At 42.4% G+C, this 18,946-nt stretch overlaps 2 protein-coding genes across 4 annotated transcripts in view; one reads left to right on the forward strand and one right to left on the reverse strand.

Moving 5' to 3' along the window:
* The window catches only part of HECTD4 (HECT domain E3 ubiquitin protein ligase 4), a 467,625-nt gene extending 465,217 nt beyond the window's left edge, over nucleotides 1-2,408 (forward strand). Inside the window, 1 exon segment of the mRNA XM_030218637.1 lies at nucleotides 89-2,408. Within this exon segment, the coding sequence (XP_030074497.1) occupies nucleotides 89-225 (137 nt within the window). The 3' untranslated portion in view covers nucleotides 226-2,408.
* Nucleotides 2,409-14,111: 11,703 nt separating this feature from the next.
* TRAFD1 (TRAF-type zinc finger domain containing 1) overlaps nucleotides 14,112-18,946 on the reverse strand; it is a 56,970-nt gene continuing 52,135 nt past the window's right edge. For all 3 annotated transcript variants that reach the window (XM_030217712.1, XM_030217709.1, XM_030217711.1), the window contains exon 12: nucleotides 14,112-15,065. Coding sequence is in view for 2 of the 3 variants with exons in the window: in XM_030217709.1 (XP_030073569.1) it covers nucleotides 15,024-15,065 (42 nt within the window). In the remaining variant the exon portion in view is untranslated. The remainder of the gene's footprint in view (nucleotides 15,066-18,946) is intronic.

The following is an 18,946-nucleotide window of genomic DNA, read 5'->3' on the forward strand; positions in this document are numbered from 1 at the left end:
TAACGGAATATCAAATAATTAGGTTATATTAAATTACAAACACCTAGAAGCAAATATTATAACTTGCCTATACATATTTATTTTACAGGCTCACCAGACTCTCGCTATATTCGTGTGGAAACCTGCATGTTTATGATAAAACTCCCTCAATACTCTTCTTTAGACATAATGCTGGAAAAACTAAGGTATGCCATCCACTACCGTGAGGATCCTCTCAGTGGCTGATAACTGTTGGCACTAGGATTAAAAGTTATGGCGGACCACTGCTGACGTCTCATTTGGAAACATTCAGTTGTTAAGAAATACCTCCACGGAAAGAAACACATTTCTTTTATAAATTTCTGTTCATTGCTGTAAACCCTGGAACACTTGCATCCTATATTTGTAGATTTTGTGGTGGGTTAATTTCTTTGCTGCCTTGTTTTGCACAATATTTGTATGGAACCAGTTGACATGTACCATTTGATTTTAAGACAGGGTCATGGACACCCATACATAACCTGATTATTTTGTTTTTAGAACTTTATTGCCTTAGGGAACAGAGCAACATTAAAGTGGTATTTTGAGGCAATAAGGATTTGGACACATGTATTCAACTGTGTAACATTAGAGACCAAGAATGTCTATTCCTGGAAGACAACTTTGAAAACAACATAATTTCTCTTTTCTTTATAGTATGATGTAGGAGTTATATAGAAAGACAGGATGGCTGCAGCAGATCTGGGTGACTTGAAAATAAAAGGTTATATTGTCTTGCAGAGAAAAACCACTTCCAGCTAACAGATACGACTTGCTTTTGGATTACTAGAGTTCTTTGTTTTTCAGATATTTTGTATAGTTTTTAAGCTCACTTTCTTATCTTAATGTGAAACTGATTTTCTTGGTCATAACCAAAAAGCAATCAAGATATCTGGCTATCTGGAGAATATTTTTCAAAAGCTATATGAATGTGTAGTACAAATGCCCTTGAGCCCCCTTGAGTTTTATGTGTGAAGTGATACAGTGCTAAGTATATAACAAAATAAATTTATTGGGTATGAAACAATAAGCACATAATTATTCATTGCAAAAAAATTGTTTTTGTACTTAATGATGTTTCTAAATATAATACACTTGATTCTGAAAGTTAATTGTTAAGCAGTTATGAAAGAGAATTGCATCTTGCTGTTTTTTTTTAAAGAGGTATTAGGATAGAAGAAGAGAGACTCAAGTTGTACAGCGAGATTACTTTGATAGACATTAGTCTAAGATGACCTTGAGTAAGGAACAGCATTTGTGTTTTATTTTGATGCCAAATGTTTTATGATAACATCATGAAAGCATGTTTTAAGAAAAGAAGATATGGACTATGCACTCCTACTATTCAAACCTGGCAAATGTTAATAAGTTTGTGTGCTAAAGAAATAAGTAAAATGAACCAAGACCTCTGTACTCAGTACCATATTTACAAATAGTGCCAGTACTGAGCTCAGAACTACATGGTGCAGAGTTGAACAGGCAGTGGTATATGATAGGGCTTTTGGGTTATTATGTTACCTGTTCTGCTTCCTAGGCATGGAAAAATTGTATGTATTGTATATAATTGTGAATGAGTGTGTAATTAGAAGGCTCTATGGATGTGACAGGAGGCCAGAGGCCCCCAATAAAGTGTGCATTTGCCTGTTGGGCTCTCTGGATGGAAAATGCTTTTTCTGATGGCTTACAGGAGCTCCAAAGCACTGCCCTTAGAAAAGGGATTCAAATGACATATTGGCCACCCTACTCCTTCATATAAAGAAGTTAAAAATCAACCAGTGACTCTAAAACTGAGCGGATTAGGGGAAATATTGCCATAAGAATACCAATAGTGGCAACACACAAATTTGGGCATTATAGGTACTTCTCAGAAATTGAAATCACTTTTTTGATTATTGAACTGCTGTACTGCACATCAAAATTATTTACTTGAGACAGCTATCGAGGGGAAGTTGTCATCTGTTTCATATTTACTATTTATATAATTTTTGATTTTTTCCTTTTTGGCATTTGAAAAAGTGCTTTAGTATTAGATAATATGTTAATGGAGTATGTCTATTTTCAGACCTGTAGGATAACTTGTAAGGACTAAAACCTGTTTAGTACTCAACCTGTAAGGTTAGTGCCAGTCCCTTTTAAAATGATAGAATTACAGCTGTGAGTGAGATAACTGCTGCTACCTTACAGAGGGAGACTGACCCACCCATGAAGTGTGCTGTACAGGGACTTGGTGTATATTTATTACACTTATTTATGGTTGCATTTAACAATCTTCCATCCTTTTCAATGCTGTTTTCCTGGTCTGTATCTGTATTTATCATACTGCTCTGTAAATGAAGCGTATTCCAAGAAAGTGTCACAATAAAAAACAAAATTCATCTAATTTTGATTAATTTGAGTAGTATGGTGATCAATTTATTTTAAATTATGAAGTGTCAAGAATATATTATGAAGAATCTTGAAGTAAAATTGGTGGATAAGAGTATGTTAACTCAAATGTTTCATTGTGCCAAGAAATGGACTCCAAAAAGCAAGAAGAAAACCAACACAGCAGTGCAAGCAAACTTCAAAAGTGGAAGGGATAGAGTACCAAGATGATCCAAGGCGATGAAAAAGAATTTCGTTCCTTGTCATCAATACCAGATGAGTCCAGACCAATGGGTTATGTCCATCCACCAGCGGAAGGAACAGAGAAAAAACGTAGTTCCAAGCACTTCGCCCCTTAAGTGTATCGTGCAGCCTGGAATGCTTAGTATTTTCTCTGTCTCCTAGCAGATAGTGGGAGGGATGTGCAGCTCCTGTTGGTAATGGCTGGCTATCTTCTGCACCAGTTTGGCTGCATGACAGTTGAGCCAGAGGTGTGCTGGTTCCCAAATTTGGATTTCTTTAAGAAGACAGTTCTACTGGGTCCCTCATCTGCCAGCTAGGGGATACCTAGGTCTCCTGGGGTCCCTCTCCACCCTCTCTCGCCTGGAGCCTTTGAAGCTCGGCAGGCAGGGATGTGGCAAGGACATATTTCTACTTGCCTTTCATGCTGAGCAAGTAAGGTTACTTAGCACAGAGAGGTAAGACGTTCCTTTATTTCCTCAGAGTCTCCAATTTAAAAAAAACAAACATCTGCAGTACTTTTCTTTGTTTTTTGTTGTTTGGTGCTGTTTGGACAGGTTTTTGGTCAGTCTCGGTGACTTATTTTGGCGGGCTTTTGGGTTGCAGGCCTATATCTGGTGGTCTGCAGCCATGCTGCTCTCGCTGTACATTGCCACAGTTGTGGTAGCAGGCCCTTTTTTGTTCACGGCGCACTGTCTTCCCATGCCTTCTGGGTTTTCCCCTTATGGGCCTATGTTCCTGTGATAGATATTTTCTTTTCCCTGACCCAACTAGAGTACTACGTGTCTGTTGTTCTTGTGCAGAAGGCCTGTTAAGGATGTTCTACTGCATGGAGTTTTTCCAACTTTCCATTTTGCAGCTGCTGTTCCTGCCTTTGGATGGTGTGTCCCTCTCTGTGGCTGGTGATCTCTCTCTTTATTTTTTTCTTCTTGGTGAATTACAGCTGGGTTTGCGGTACATAGGAGCACTGCCTTGTGTGTGGGGTCCTCGGATTTCTGCTCTCCTGAGTGGCCCTGCGGTTCCTCCCCGGTCTCAGCTGGGAGCTGCTGATTTGCCTCCGTGGCTGCCACAGAGTTTTCTTGCTTTGCCGGTCAGGCTCAGGTCCCTTTAGACTCGGGCCCCTGGCTGTTCTTCTTTCTCCTCTCGGTGAAGCTTTCTAGATTCTCAGCTTTGTCCTGGCGCATTGTTCCACCCCCTCGTTTCGGGGGAGGACGCAGATTCCTCTCCCTTCAGAGGTGGCTTTCCTCTCCCATTAACTTTGTTGGCTGTAGCGCTCTGTCATGCGCAGGCTGGCAGTTCCAACTGCCTGGTGATGTGGTTCTCCACAGTCTGGGTGGCGCAGTCCTCTTTGGGGACTACTGTTGGCCTGCCTCTTCTCATTTATTTTGGGATGTTTGCTGAACTGAGGAGGTTCCAATAGACCTCTTTATGTGGTCAACCTCCTTCTTGGCCACTTCTGTGGTTTTCTTTTCTTGCGTAAGGTTTGGAACCCCATTGCATGCCCCTGAATATCTGTTCACACCTTTGGAGGGAAGCATGAATCCTCCATAAAGGGTCTGATGGCTTGGGTGTTGTGCCTACTCCGCACATCTAGCTAGACTCTCTCTGAACTTGAAGTTCTTTTCTCCTATGGCCCTGTTCTTCGTTCTCTTCCTGCTGCCTGTGGACGTTTCTCGGCAGGTCTGGCTTACCCTGAGCGGGGCTTTGCAGCTGCTTGCAGAGTGTGACAAACTCTCCGTGGCTCCAGCTGGTCCTTTGGGTTTTCCTCCCATTACTGGTTGTCAGGCTCGGATCTAGATTCCTCTCTGGAGGTCGAGCCTTGTTCCCTCTCCGGAGGACGAGCCAAGCCTTGCCCCCTCTCCAGCAGTTGAGCCGGGCCTTGCTCCCTCTCCAGAGGTTGGACCATACTCCTTTTCTGGAAATTGAGTCCAATTCCTTGTTTGGAGGTGGAGCCTCAGTTAGAGCTTCATCCTTATCTGGATTTTTTTTCTTTTCCTTTGCCTGATATCACACCTTGCTGTTTCGCTGGAGCTCTAGCATTACTTTTTCTAGAGGTCTAGCGTGACTTCTTCTCTTTGGCTAGTATAGGCTGGGTCTCTCAGCGGCGGTTCTCAGACTTTCTTTCCAGGGTGGACCTTGATCCATCTTTGGATGGAGAACCTGGCTCCATCTTTGGTTGGTTCCACCTTGGGGGATTTCCCGTGCTAGGTGTCGGCCTTATGAACTGGGCTTCCTTCTTGTGAGTCTGACACTTTTCTCTTGGTCAGTTGTCTGGTATCATCTCATGCCTTCTTTTTGGGAGCTCGAACGGGACTCTATTCCCAGAGGTCTTTTGGAGGTGACTTTCTCATGGGAGTGGGGGTTCCATTTTAGACTGGGGGGGTCAGTCCTGGTGTCTGAACAGACAACAGACCTACGTTTCTGGCTCTTGGCCAGGGGGTCTGTTCCTGTTTTTTGGGATTTGACCTTTGCCGCTGCTTAGTGCTTGTGCCTCAACCTTTTCAGGTGAGGAGGTTTCCTCCTCTCCTGCAGAATGTTGTCTGCTTTAGGGGAGTCAAGGTGATTCCATGTTTGGATCGTGTTGCAGTATCTTTTGGTTGTCATGATTAGTTCAGTCTTCCTGTTTCTTGGATTGGCTGTGTTCAAATTAGTGGTATCTACTGCTGTTTCGGTTGGTGGCCTCTCCATACTTCCAGGTGGGACATGTTAGTTTGCAAGTCAGAGTTTGAGCTCCTTTAGATCTGACTCCCTTTCTGCGACTTCGGCAGTGGTTCAACAGCTTCAAACTGATGAGTAGTGCGTGACTATCTTCCTCCTCTAAGACTTCCTCTTCAGCAGGTGCTGTCCTTGGTACCTGTATGAGTCCATTTTCTTGAGGGTCTCTTCACGAGCAACTTTGGGAACCCCTGACTGTACGTTGGTCAGTTTTGGGGGGTCCCACTTCTTTTTCTGAGCCTTTGGAAACTCCTTAGGCCCCTTCTCGAGCTTCTCTGGGTCTCTAGGCACTGGTTTCCTTTCAGGTACTTCAGTCCTTCTCTTATTTCAAGAAATCTATTTCTTCTTACAGTTGAGAGATGTGTTAGCCGTGTTAGTCCACTTCTAAAAGCAGTCAATGGAAATAGAATAAAAACATAGAAAAGAAAATAAGATAGCTTTTTTTATTGGACTAACTTAATACATTTTTTGATTAGCTTTCAAAGGTAACCCTTCTGATCTGACGAAGAAGGCTACCTTCGAAAGCTAATAAAAAATGTATCGTTAGTCCAATAAAAATGGTATCATCTTATTTTCTTTTCTGTGTTTTATTTTATTCTATTTCTATTGACTGTTCCTACAGCTGGATCTCCGCCTGGTGCAGGTTCTTTCTAGGATGCTGTTTGGTGTCTTCACGGACGTTTCCTTTGCCCTTTTGGAGCATTGATGTACTTCTATTTGTGATGTTCCTTTCCCATCCTAATGCTATGACTGCTCTGCTACATACCATTGGTCTGGACTGGTCTGGTATTGATGACAAGGAAGGAAAAATTATGTTTCCTACCTGCTAATTTTCTGAGGTCCTGGTGTTTGCAACCAACTGTTAAAAGCGAAGTTTTTTAAAGAATATACAAATATAAAAGTTTTCTATTTTTAAAGGAATAAATTATCAACGCTATTGAGATTTGAAGATAAAATATGTATAGTAATGAGTAAATGAATAATCAATAAAAGAGATAAATAATTTGGAACTATGAAGAGACAATGGCGTGTTACGAGAGTTAAGAGCATGCTGGTCTCTTGACAAATGAACCACTGCCGCACGGATTGTGCCACTGAGGTCCTTGAAAAATTAAAACATTAAAGAATAGTTCAAATGTAATAAATTGCTGGTGGATTCAGAAAAAGAAAAAAAGACAAACTATTTTTGGGTATACTGTGATTTTGAAATATTGCACTGAAGGATGTTATACTGAGAGTATTTGAGGCGCTGGGTATTTTTGGTTCTATTATATGGTTTAATATTACCCCCACGTGGTGAAATACAAGTTAAGTTGCATAGTGGCCCTTTTCTTCATATACAGTGGAAGTAGTGCATGCATATTCACTGGATAACCTGAAAACCGAGGACTGAAGTGAGAAACACTGAAGTCGAGTATGAAAGCTTTGAGATTATGGTTTATTGTTGACAGATGGGTCTTCAACAGTGTCCTTGAGACTTGAAATGTCATTCCATCAATATAGGGACAGCTGCAACAGATGGGAAATGAGCTTAACCAGATTGCAAGATAATTACGGCTGTTAGAACTACTCCGTCAGTGAATTAAGAAACATAACTCAAAGAGGTATAGCATGTAGTCTTAGTCTTCAATACAGTTATATACTAGGAGAAGAAGTTACTAGTGCTAGAGAAACATGATCCGTGAGCTGTATAAAACAAAGATTACCTGAAGATAGGCCATAACTATTAGCCAAACTCCGCTAACCACTTTATAAAACCAGAGTTCTGAAGAGATGCTAAAAGAAAGAAAACCTCACTGATGAGTATCTTACCTGCCGGGAAATTGTGTTCAAACTTGAGAAAAGATAAACTTGGGGTTAAATAGGTAATTTGACCTTTTTCAGTAGTAGCTCAAGATGAGTTACATTCAGGTACACTGGATATTTCCTGTCCCAGGAGGGCTCACAATCTAAGTTTGTACCTGAGACAATGGAGGGTTAAGTGACTTGCCCAAGATCACAAGGAGCAGCAGTGGGATTTGAACCAGCCACCTCTGGATTTCAAGACTGGTGCTGTAACCACTAGGCCACTCCTCCACTCTTACACAGAGCACTCTTATTAAAACGAGCTCAGCCTGCATCTGAAGCACTGTTACAGTTGCCTGGGCTTTCTTTAGATCCACCGTTGTTTGCCCTCAGATGGGGGGTTTCCTGCTCCATTGTCCCCCAGTCCCCTTGGAGGGGAATTTATCGGCGCCTTCCCTCTCCTCACGCAGGTTGGAAGACTTGGAGGACAGAGAGCCAGATGAGGAAGAGAATGATGATCCCACAGCGGTCCAGATGTTCCATAAGGAGGAACTCCCGGTCTTTATTACTAAAGCCTTGCAGGCTTTGAATATTGCAGCCCCAGAGGCGCAGAATGTGGTGGCAGCTAATCCTAAAATAGCTAGTATTCGCAGACCACTGAAGGCTTTTCCTATACATGAGGCTATGCAGGAGCTTATTTTTACACAGTGGACCACACCGGAGGCTAGTCTCCGAGTGGCACAGGCAATGGCTCGCCTCTATCCAGTGGCAGCAGACGAGCTGAAGTGCTTGGCGTTGCCGAGGGTTGATGCCTTGTTGGCGGCAGTCACAAAGAAGACTTCGTTGTCAGTTGAAGGAGGCATAGCTCTCAAGTATATCCAGGACAACAAGCTGGAATCTGCCCTGAAGGTTTCTTTCAAAATCGTCTCTGGCTTTACGTGCAGCAGTCTGCAGCTCATATGTGGCCCCTGCATGCCTTTTCAGGGTTCAGCAGGCGGCTGATGCCATGGTAGAGACTGGGCTGGTAGATCCTCACAATTTCAGGATGTGGAGACTGGGCTGGCCTATTTGGCAGATGCCTTGTATGACCTGGTTCAGGCATTGGCCAAGCAGATGTCCCTGATAGTGGTATCCCGTTGTTTGCTGTGGTTACAGCATTGGGTGGGAGATGCAGCATCAAAGCAATGTTTGGTTAGACTGCTGTTTAAGGGCAAACTCCTTTTTAGAGAATACTTGGAGATACTAGTTAAGGATCTGGGAGATTCCAAGATGCAGCAGCTGCCGGAGGACAAACCCTGTCCTTCCGGGATGGGCTGGGGGTGTCCAAGACGCATTTCAAAGATGCTAAGAAACATTGGCCAGGGCATTTTGGCTTTTCTCAGCACTCGCAGTATCAGCAAAAGCAGTCCTTTTGACCAGACAGGTGGGCCGCAGGGGCCTCGTCCAGAACCCCCTCTGCCCCCAGAACTTCACAATAATGGTGTCTCGGCCCGCTCAATCCTGGACATACGGGGGCGGTTGTCTCTCTTTTACAAAGAATGGGCCAAACCAGTGGAGCTTATTTGAAACGGGTACAAGAGTTCTCTCCCATTGCAGATTCTTGGTTTCCCAGTGCACTGGGAGCCGCAAACAAGCAGCAGTGCGGGGCACATTGCAGCGGTTACTGCAGTTAAAGGCGATTGTTCCCATCCCTTACCGAGAGTGGGGGACAGGTTGGTAGTCCATCTATTTCATGGTTCTCAAAAAGGAAGGGTGCTTCAGATCAGTTTTGGACCTCAAGGGAGTCCACCACTGCCTCAAGGTCTGACATGGTAACTTAAAGATTAGGGTTTAAAAGAGGAATTGTAGGATATTGATAAAGTAAGAATTTTAAAAATAGAAAAAAAAAAGCAAGCAAACTTTATTAGCTTGTCTCCATACCCTTTCCCCCATAGTTTTAAAACTTGAAGTTTCTGTCATAGCTCAAAGATTAGGGTTTAAAAGAGGAATTGTAGGATATTGATAAGCACAGTTGGACTCTGGAACTCGTTGCCGGAAAATGTAGTGACAGCAGCTGGCCTTACGGAGTTTAAAGGGGGTTTGGACAGATTCCTGAGGGAAAAGTCCTTTGAACGTTATTAAAAATTAATTTTAAAAAAAATTGGGGGGGGGGGGGTTGTTTGCCGGGTTCTTGAAGCCTGGATTGGCCGCTGTCGGAGACAGGATGCCGAGCTTGATGGACCATTAGTCTTTTCCCAGTATGGTGGTGCTTATGATCTTATGTAAATAAAAGGCAATCAAACTTTATTAGCTAGTCTCCATACCCTTTTCCCCATAGTTTTAAAACTTGAAGTTTCTAACACAGCATTAACAAATAGTCTCTAGAAGGCATAGAAGGACCCAGTTCAGTCTTCATTTCCACCCACCCCTAGTTCAACTCTTTATTATAGTCAATTATTCTAATTAAGAGAAGAGGGGAATTTTCATTAGAGTTTTAATTACATTTAATTAGTTTAAGAAGCAAACCCTTAATAAATTACAAATTACACCAGTCAAAAGGATCATTATATTCATCTGATATCCCTAGTACCTTAAGAAGTTTTAATTAAACAACTGTATAATACTAAGAAGCAGACAGTAGTCCAGCAGCGAGAGGGGTGCTATCCAGTCTTTTGCATTGTGTCACATGTATAATTATCTTCCATTTGGTAAGATGTCATATGTGTGTGCTCAATGCAAAGAGCTCATAGCTCTCAGAGAACGAGTATGTTCTTTTGAGGCTAGAGTAGCAGACTTGGAAAAGCTGAGGGAGACAGAGAGGTACATAGATGAGGCCTACAGGGACGTTGCAGAGATGTCCTACCTCCAATCTGGCAGCCCCTGTGCTGCCTTTGAGGAGGAGGCCTTATAAAAGAAGAGCATCACCCTGGTGCAGCTGGAAGTAAGCCTGTAGACAGACCCAGCACACCAGGGAATGCAATATCTTCTCACACCGAGGATGTGTCACCAGGAGCTACTGCCCAGGGGATGGGTTAGGGTGGATGTTGTAATTGGTGATTCAATTATTAGGCACATAGATAGCTGGGTGGCTGGTGGACGAGGATCATCTGGTCACCTGGCTGCCTGATGAGAAGGTGGCGGACCTCACGCATCACCTGGATAAGATTTTAGATAGTGCTGGGGAAGAGCCGCCTGTTTGGTACATGTGGGTAACAATGACATAGGAAAATGTGGGAGAGAGGTGAAGGAGGCTATCTCTTCAGCTTATGTCCTGTCGGGGTGCACACTGCTAGCAGGACTGAGGGCGCATTCTACTTAGGCACTGGCGGCATTGTGGACAGTCTCACCTAGTGGTGCTTGAGGATATCTGTACAGCAGCAACTTGGGCATGGTCACATATGGTAAACATTATAGGGTGGACGTGGACGCTCATGCTGAGGCAGTGTTTGGGGCGTCCTTGCTGGCAGCGTGAGTTTTGGCTCCCCACCCAGTGTAGGTACTGCTTTTATACATCGCACCTGTCTCTGGATTCATCTGCTGCAACTAAAGTAAAGAAATTATCGGCTAAGATAACATTTTCCATTCCTTAGCGTCAGCAGCAGATGAATCCAGAGTCCCACCCTGAGCTGAACAGGACATAGCTGTGGGGGAGTGGGTGTCTTCGGAAGTACGAGCTGCAATTGGTTTGGGGGCACTATTATTTCTGACTTTCAGGTTCTGTTACAATAACTACTGGAGAGTTCTGTGTGGAAGGAGATGTGTTTTTTCATGGTTTCTTTCCTTTGCTTTCTTATGAGAGCTGAGAATGCCAGGAGCACTGCATCCAGTAAGACAGAGTTCAAAGCAGTGCTCTCTATCTCCACCTGCTGGTAGATATTCACAACCTATCTCTGGATTCATCTGCTGCAACAAAAGGAAAGGAAATTATCGGTTAAGATAAAACTTTTCGTTAGGATGTCATACAAAAGCTGGATAGATTAGTATTTTAGGTTGCATTTTAGAGTTTATCATAACTTCAGTTTAGAGCAAAGCTGACAGTTGAAAGAAACTCCTCACACCCACATCAAGGCTGGTACAGGAGCCGACAAGAGAAGGAAAAATTCTAGCCCTAGTCCTTAGTGGAGCACATGATCTGGTGCAAGAGGTAATGGTGATGGGGTTGCTTGATAAGTGATTATAATATGATCAGATTTGATATGCGCTCTGGAGTAAGTATATACAGGAAATCCAATATGTTAGTGTTTAACTTTCAAAAAGGAGACTGATAAAATGAGAAGAACGGTAAAAAAAAAAAAAAAACTTAGAGGAACAGCTGCGCCGGTCAAAAATTTACATCAGGTGTGAATGCTGTTCAAAAATACCATCCTGGAAGCCCAGGCCAAATATATTCCATGTATTAAAAAAGGAGGGAGGAAGACCAGACAACAGCTGGCATGGTTAATAAGTGAGGTGAAGGAAGCTATTAGAGTTAAAAACAAAGTCCTTTCAGAAAATGGAAGAAGGAACCAACTGAAAATAGTAAGAAACAGCATAAGGAATGTGAAGTCAAATGCAAAGTGCTGATAAGGAAGACAAAGAGGGACTTTGACAAAAAGATTGCGTTGGAGGCAAAAACGCATAGTAAAATATTTTTTAGGTATATTAAAAGCAAGAATCCTGCAAAAGGTTGGACCGCTAGATAAGCGAGGGGTAAAGGGGGCAATCAGGGAAGACAAAGCATAGCGGAGAGATTAAATGATTCTTTAGGAGAGATACCAGTGCCAGAAATGGTATTTGAAAGCTTACAAGTTGGAGAAACTGAATGAAATCTCTATAAACCTGGAGGATGTAATGGGGCAATTTGACAAATTGAAGAGTGCACATCTCCTGGACTGGATGGTATTCATCCCACATTAGGAGTCGCCGACCAAGAAAAGGGATCAAGGTGTTGTCGATGATACATTGAAATCCTCTGACACTCTTCAGTACTGGCATTAGGCATTTAAAAATTTCTCCCCCCCCGGTCTATTTTTGCACATACCCACAGCAGGAATATTCTTCTCTCGTTCCAGCGGCGATTCTGTGCTCTCCGTGCTGCACAGATAATGAGCCATTCTGCTGGGGAATGCTCCTCCCTTATTGTCACGTAGTTTCCTCTGATTGGTCCGTCTTACGTTGCCTAGTGTTGCCTGGGAACGGTATTGTGATGGTCCTTTGTGTTTCAGAATTTTGAGGGTGTTTTTTTCTGATTGGTCCGTCATGCGAGGGCGGGGCAGAGAGACATGGTCAGTGTTGTGGCTTCAAACAAAAAAAACAGCACCACGGGCCTTTAAAAATGGAACACAGTTCTTTAATGAATGAGCCATTCATTAAAGAACTGTGTTCCATTTTTAAAGGCCCGTGGTGCTGTTTTTTTTGTTTGGACTTTAGTTTGTACTTTGTTCCCTCTCTTTTGTTACAGTGTTGTGGCTTCACCACCATGAATCCTTCAGTGAGTGAGTGAGTGACTGAGTGACTTCAGAACGTTGTCTTCAGAACGTTGAGGGTGAGTTTTATTATAGTAGATTTGTTTGCTTGTGGAATTCTTTTATGACCTGTGATAGTGCCAAGTTGTTCTGTGTTTGATACTATCAGACCACACGTGCTGAGGTGTTTTTTCTCTACCTTGATTTGATTTTAGTCTATGGGTGTACTTAATTGGATGATTCTTAGGAGCATAATCTTTTTGATTTTCAGTCATTGAAATCACCATTATACTGTTGCCAAATTTGCTAGCTTTCTTAATTTCTGTTAACATTCTTCATCTCTGTGATCAGGCCTGGTGGATGGTAGTGTAGCCCTACCACTAATTTTTATCCTTACGGATATCATGTTGCTGTTTCCTGCAGTATTCTTGTTTGCCTCAATTTCCTCTTTAGCATATAGTGCAACCCCTCCCCCCAATTTGATCCACTCTATCAATGTGATATAATTTGTACCCTGGTAACAGTGTCCCATTGATTGTCCTCCTTCTACCAGGTCTCCAAGATGCTTATTATATCTGCCTCTTTGTTCAAGCCTATCAGGATTCCCTAAATGTCCTGTTTTGATAGTATCCTTCAAGGATACCTCACTCCGAACCATGCACTCTTGACGACTCTAGTTTAAAAGCTGCTGTCTCTTTACTCCACTATAAAAGCACTGGCTCTGTGAACAGTGTAGGAGCTCTTGGAAAAAAAGAGTCAGTCTGAAACAACCTCCTCATATCTATATAACGAAACCAAAGCATGTAATGGACATAACTGTTCTGCTCTACGATTCCCTAATGTGTCTGCTCCACATGAACCTTATTTTACCACATCACTTTGTATTTGTTCATACCGGAGTCGGCAAACAGTACTACGTAAGCCACATTGAGCCTGCAAATCGGTGGGAAAATGTGGGATACAAATGTAACAAATAAATATTATTTCCGTCTCATTTCATGTTTCTGCTGGCTATTATGACAATGTAAATGTTTTAAAACTCCATAGCCTGCACATGTGTGAGGATAATTTTGTAGTGTCTTGCTGGACTGGGCGATGTAGGAGGACATTCGCTCTCATAACATTTCCTATGCCCTTAGTTTTCACTCCCACTCATCCAGGGCTGACAGGAGGTCACATTTTCAGAATCTCAATAATGACTGCAGGAAAGATTTGCATGCTTACTACCCCCACTTTATGTGAATCTCTCATATGCACAGTCATTAGGGAAGAGCCTGAAAACCTGACCTGTTGCTGCCCTTCAAGGACTGCGAGTGAAAACAAGGCCTATGTAGTGCTTTCCACTGCCTCTGCTTCATTTTTAGCTAGTAGCACTTATGGAGTTCTGACCAGAACTGCTGCTTCAGCAGAGTTTTTTGTTTGTTTGTTTTTGACTACCAGCTGCTTCTGTATCAGTGTCAGAAGTGCAAGTGGGGAAACTAAAACCTAAGCATTTATTACATTGTCATTTTCAAAAACACCTTATTGTATGCACTTTTACACTAAAGAATCACTCCTCCACAACAGTACTTAGTAAATGTTTTATTTTCTAATGGTAGTTTTAAAAGTAATTGAATATCAAAGTATTAAGCAGAATTACTGTAGTACCAAAAATGTTATCCTTTAGAAATAAATCTACCAAAATGTAAAAGATGAGTAGCACCACTGCCAAGAACCCACCCTTAAGAAAAGGAGATCAAGTTTCAACTGCAGAAGACTTAGTTTAAGCGGCTAGCTAGCTTATCCATTTGAAATAAGCCTCCCTATTTGTGCATTTACTTTAGCTATTTAAAGTTATAGAGCTACTAAATTTCATCTCTGTCGAACTTTAGGACCTAATCCCACCCCACGAGCAACACAGTATTTGGCTATATAGTGACACACAGCCCAAAGTAGTATTATCCATGCTGGCATGATGTTTAATCATTTAAAGGCTTTTGAATATCGGCCCCCAGCTGTGTGGGTTGGGTTGTACTTTTATCCCCCTCCCCTGGTGGATGGTCTGGTTTTTAGGATAGCTCCTCGGAATAGTCATATAAACCTGGTTCACGTCTGTGTTTTACTTACACTAAAAACACGACCTGCTTAATAGTGTTAGTGCAAAGGACTCTACAAGCCCATTTTCCAGAGCCTTACAGTGGGAAAGTGCTTTCATACTTAAAGTTGGAGAGTCACTGCACTCAACTGTTGCCATAATGCAGAGTGCTACTCCATCAGCTGAAATGTGTTTGTCCTCTGTTTCTGAATCAAGCAAATTTAAAAAAACAAAAAAAATACACAATTTCCACTGACTCTACACATTAATATTTGTAGAAATTCCCAGGGAAAGTAGCACATCCTTATCTGCTGTGATAAATAAACATTATGTATAGTAACATAGAAAAATTTGACAACTCGTGCATGTCAAGTCTACAGTGCCCTTGTCACGGAAAGTCTATATTATTCTTCCTTCTTGACATCTGCTCCGTGGTTCTGTTTTGTCTGTGTAAAGAGAAAATATTATGTAAAAGCTGCTCCTCTAAACCACCTCCTAAAGAAAAGGGTGATACATTTCTTTCACGAAAATACAATCTTTATTGTAATCTTGATTAAAAGAGATTTCCCATTTCTTAATATCATGAGTTGTATAGCACACATCAGATACACACAAGTGACAGGTCCCTAGTTCTAGAAGCTTATAATCTAGGCAGGACATAGGATAAATGCAGAGCAGGATTAACCCTTTGGTGGGCTCTTGGCGAACAAGTGCTGTGCCTTTCGTTGTAATATAGGTACAAGTCCCACAAACTGAGCCTCATGTGGTTCTGACTACATAGTGAAACCAGTACAGCAGGAAGCAGCAGGTAAGGAGTACTCAAGGATAATTCCTGCTAAGGACAATGCACAGGGGTTAAGGGTCTGTTTTCTCCTCCACCTCTCAGCTCATCTTTCTGGTAGTACTTTGAACATATAAAACATTAGCTCATTCTTCTGCAGTCAGCAACATTGAGGATTTCATAGCTGTTTGGTTCCCTTTACTGTGAGCATAAGGCCTGCAACTACAGCATTGGTTGCAAACAAAATCTCAGAACTGAGGGGAACATGGTTAACTTTCATAATGCAAAAAGGTATGGATATTCTGTAAATAGTTTGAAGTGGAAGTTTTGCTATATGTCAGGTTTATTTTGACATTTTAATTTTGTGCTCTCCCATAATTATATATATAATATTTATACCACTTGGGCATTTTATTGGTGGTTTTGGACATTATGCTAGTTTTTTTGAACTATACAAATTGATTTTAATTTGGTCTGTATGATTGTTCCTGAAATAAATTACACCTTAAGCATGTTACCTATATCTTTTCACCCTACATTTTATTTAAAAAAAACTGAGCAAATATTGGTTAAGTTTTTATGGGCCAATAAAAACCCCCATATTGCACTTAAAAGACTCAAGGCCTCCAAAACATATGGAGGGGTTAATTTCCCAAGTTTCCAAGAATATCATTACGCTTTTATATTAAGACAATCCTCTCTCTGGATTACAGTTAATAAGGAGTCAAATACCCCCCCCCCCCCCCCTTTGGTGGAAATTTGAATCAGCATGCTGGCCTGACCCTCCTTTATTATATCTACCACTACTAGACATAGGGAAGGTTCATTCCAACAGAATTGTACAATCCACTTAAAATGCATTTATGGAAATTGAAAAGCATTTACAAACTGTCTACTAGTCACATTTACATTAGGAATAATCCAGTGTTCACAATTAATGGTAATACTATTAACTAGCCTATATGGAAAAAAAAAAGGGGGATATTGTATCTACAGATCAGATTATTGACAATTCCTCCTGGTTACCTTTTGATATTTTAGTCTCATTATAATCTGCCAAGGAGAACTTAGGCCTTACCTGCTAATTTGCTTTCCTTTAGTCCCTCCAGACCGGTCCAGAATGTGACCAATGGGTTGTGCACGCCTTCCAGCAGGTGGAGACTGAAAATTCTGACTCTAGAGAGAGCCAATAAGAACCCTGGCTAACTGGAACTAGACTCAGTATTATCTTAACAAAAAAGAAGAAAAAAAGAGAATAACCATATTCTGTGCAACCAGGAAACTTGAGCAGCCACCAAGGACATATTCCCAATGAGCATATATGCCTCTTTTTAATGTACTGGAACCATCACAAGCAAAGCTGCGGCACACAAAGTATTTTGCTTTTGTTTTAAATTTAAACAATAAAACAACAAACGCTCGAAGCACCATGGAGAAAAATGAAACAAAAAAAAGAAAAACAAAACACCCAACCAGATGTCATCTCTTTGAATACTGAGTGGGAAGGATCTGGGCCAGTCCAGAGGGACTAAAGGAAAGCAAATTAGCAGGTAAGAACTAATTTCTCCTTCCTTAGCGTCCCTCTAGACTGGCCCGGAATGTGACTGATGGGAAGTAACAAAGCAGTATCTTCATCCGAGGGACCCCAGCAACCCTGCTGCGACAATGTGCATCCCAAAAACAGCTTCCTGATGATATTGAACATCCAGTCGGTAATGTTTAGAAATGCAAGGAGGACCACGTCACCGCCTTACAAATTTTCAAAGGAGGCACCAAGAAATGCTCTGCCCATGATGCAGCCTGGTCTGTGGTAGAATGGGCCTTTACTCCTTCTGGGATAGGTTTCCAGAAGAGCAGGTAAGTGGAAGCAAATCAGCCAAACCTTTCTGGGACCCTCCAATCAGCAAGAACAGACAATCTGTGCATCTAAAGTCCTCAGTTGTTTTTTCAAAGAGTTCTTTAGAACTCTCCTGTCATCCAAACACTGTAAGCATTGCTGATCCTCCAAACTGGAGGAAGAACCTAAAATGGGCAAAACTACCAACTGAGACAAATGAAACCGTGACCTTAGGAAGAAAAAGGAAGGAACCAGGTGTAAAACTACCCACTCAGAGAATTGAGATCAACAAGAAAATGCCTACAACTTCAATAGTCTCCTGAGGCAATGGCTACCAAAAATACTGTTTTAAGTGTTAAACCCTTCAGAAAGCAGGACGCCAAGGGCTCAAAGGGTGCCCTAATAAGAACCGACAGGACCAGATTCAAATCCCAAACTGGAAAGATAGCCCTAGGAGGAGGACAAAGAAAACTTGCTCCCCAAAGGAACTGAGAAATATCCAGATGGCTAGACAAAGCCTCACCCTGAACATGCCCCCTAAAACAAGACAGTACTACAATTTGGATTTTAAGAGAAGCTAGCACCAGGCCTTTATCAAAATCCTGCCACAAACAAATCCAAGACCTCAGCCACCGAAGCATGAAACGGAGAAATGTCACGATCCGAACACCCGCCAAGTTCTGATAAAATTAAAAGTAGAACGTGACCGAAACATCATGGAAATTACATTGACGGTGTAACCCCTCTTTGTCAATCGAGCCCTCTCAAGAGCCAAGCCATAAGACAAAATCGAGCCGGGTTTGGGTGAACCACTGGACCCTGGTCTAAGAGCCTGCGAGAGACTGGCAATCTGCGCAGAGGCCGATGAGAAGATGCATGAGATCAGCATACCATGGCCTGCGAGGCCAATCCAGAACTATTAAGATTATAAGACCCGTGTGCCTCGATTCTTTGAATTAGACATCCCAGAAGAGGCCATGGAGGAAAAGCATACAGTAGCCCTGACAGCCAGGGCTGGAGAAGAATATCTACCCTGTTCGCTTTGAGGGCTCTTCTTCGACTGACGTACTGAGGTAATTTCATGTTGAGATTTGAGGCCAAGAGATCCATGACGGGAAGCCCCCAGTGATCCACAACTGCTTGAAATGCTGTCGCCTTGAGAGTCCATTCTCCCAGGTTTAGAGCATGGCGGCTGAGAAAGTCCAGCTGAACATTCGCCATCACCGCTACGTGAGACGCCTTGATGGCAGTCAGATGACTCTCCGCCCAACTCATGAGCTGCACAGCTTCTTGTTCCAACAGGTAACGCCTTGCCCCCCCCTTCCCGGTCAATTGATTTATGCCACTGCTGTGGAATTGTCAGACAGGATGTGTACTGATTTTGCCTACCAGCAGAGGATGAAACATTTCCAATGACAACTGAATTGCCCTAGTTTCCAAGAGGTTGATCGAGCAGGAAGTCTCCGGCCGAGACTACAGACCCTGTGTGCATACTGATCTAGACAGTGAGCCCCCCCCCAACCTTTGAGACTGGCATCCGTTGTGACCGCTATCCACTGTGGCGGGTCCAGAGGCATTTCCTTAGTCAGGTTGGGTGTCCAAAGCCACAAACCCAGGCTGCCACATTCCCGAGCTCTCAAAGGCAATTTCACCAGTAGGGAATCTCTCTACGGAGACTATCAGGACAGAAGAGACTTTTGTAGAGGCTG

Source organism: Microcaecilia unicolor, chromosome 11, assembly GCF_901765095.1.
Source record: "Microcaecilia unicolor chromosome 11, aMicUni1.1, whole genome shotgun sequence".
Taxonomy (NCBI): Eukaryota; Metazoa; Chordata; class Amphibia; order Gymnophiona; family Siphonopidae; genus Microcaecilia; species Microcaecilia unicolor.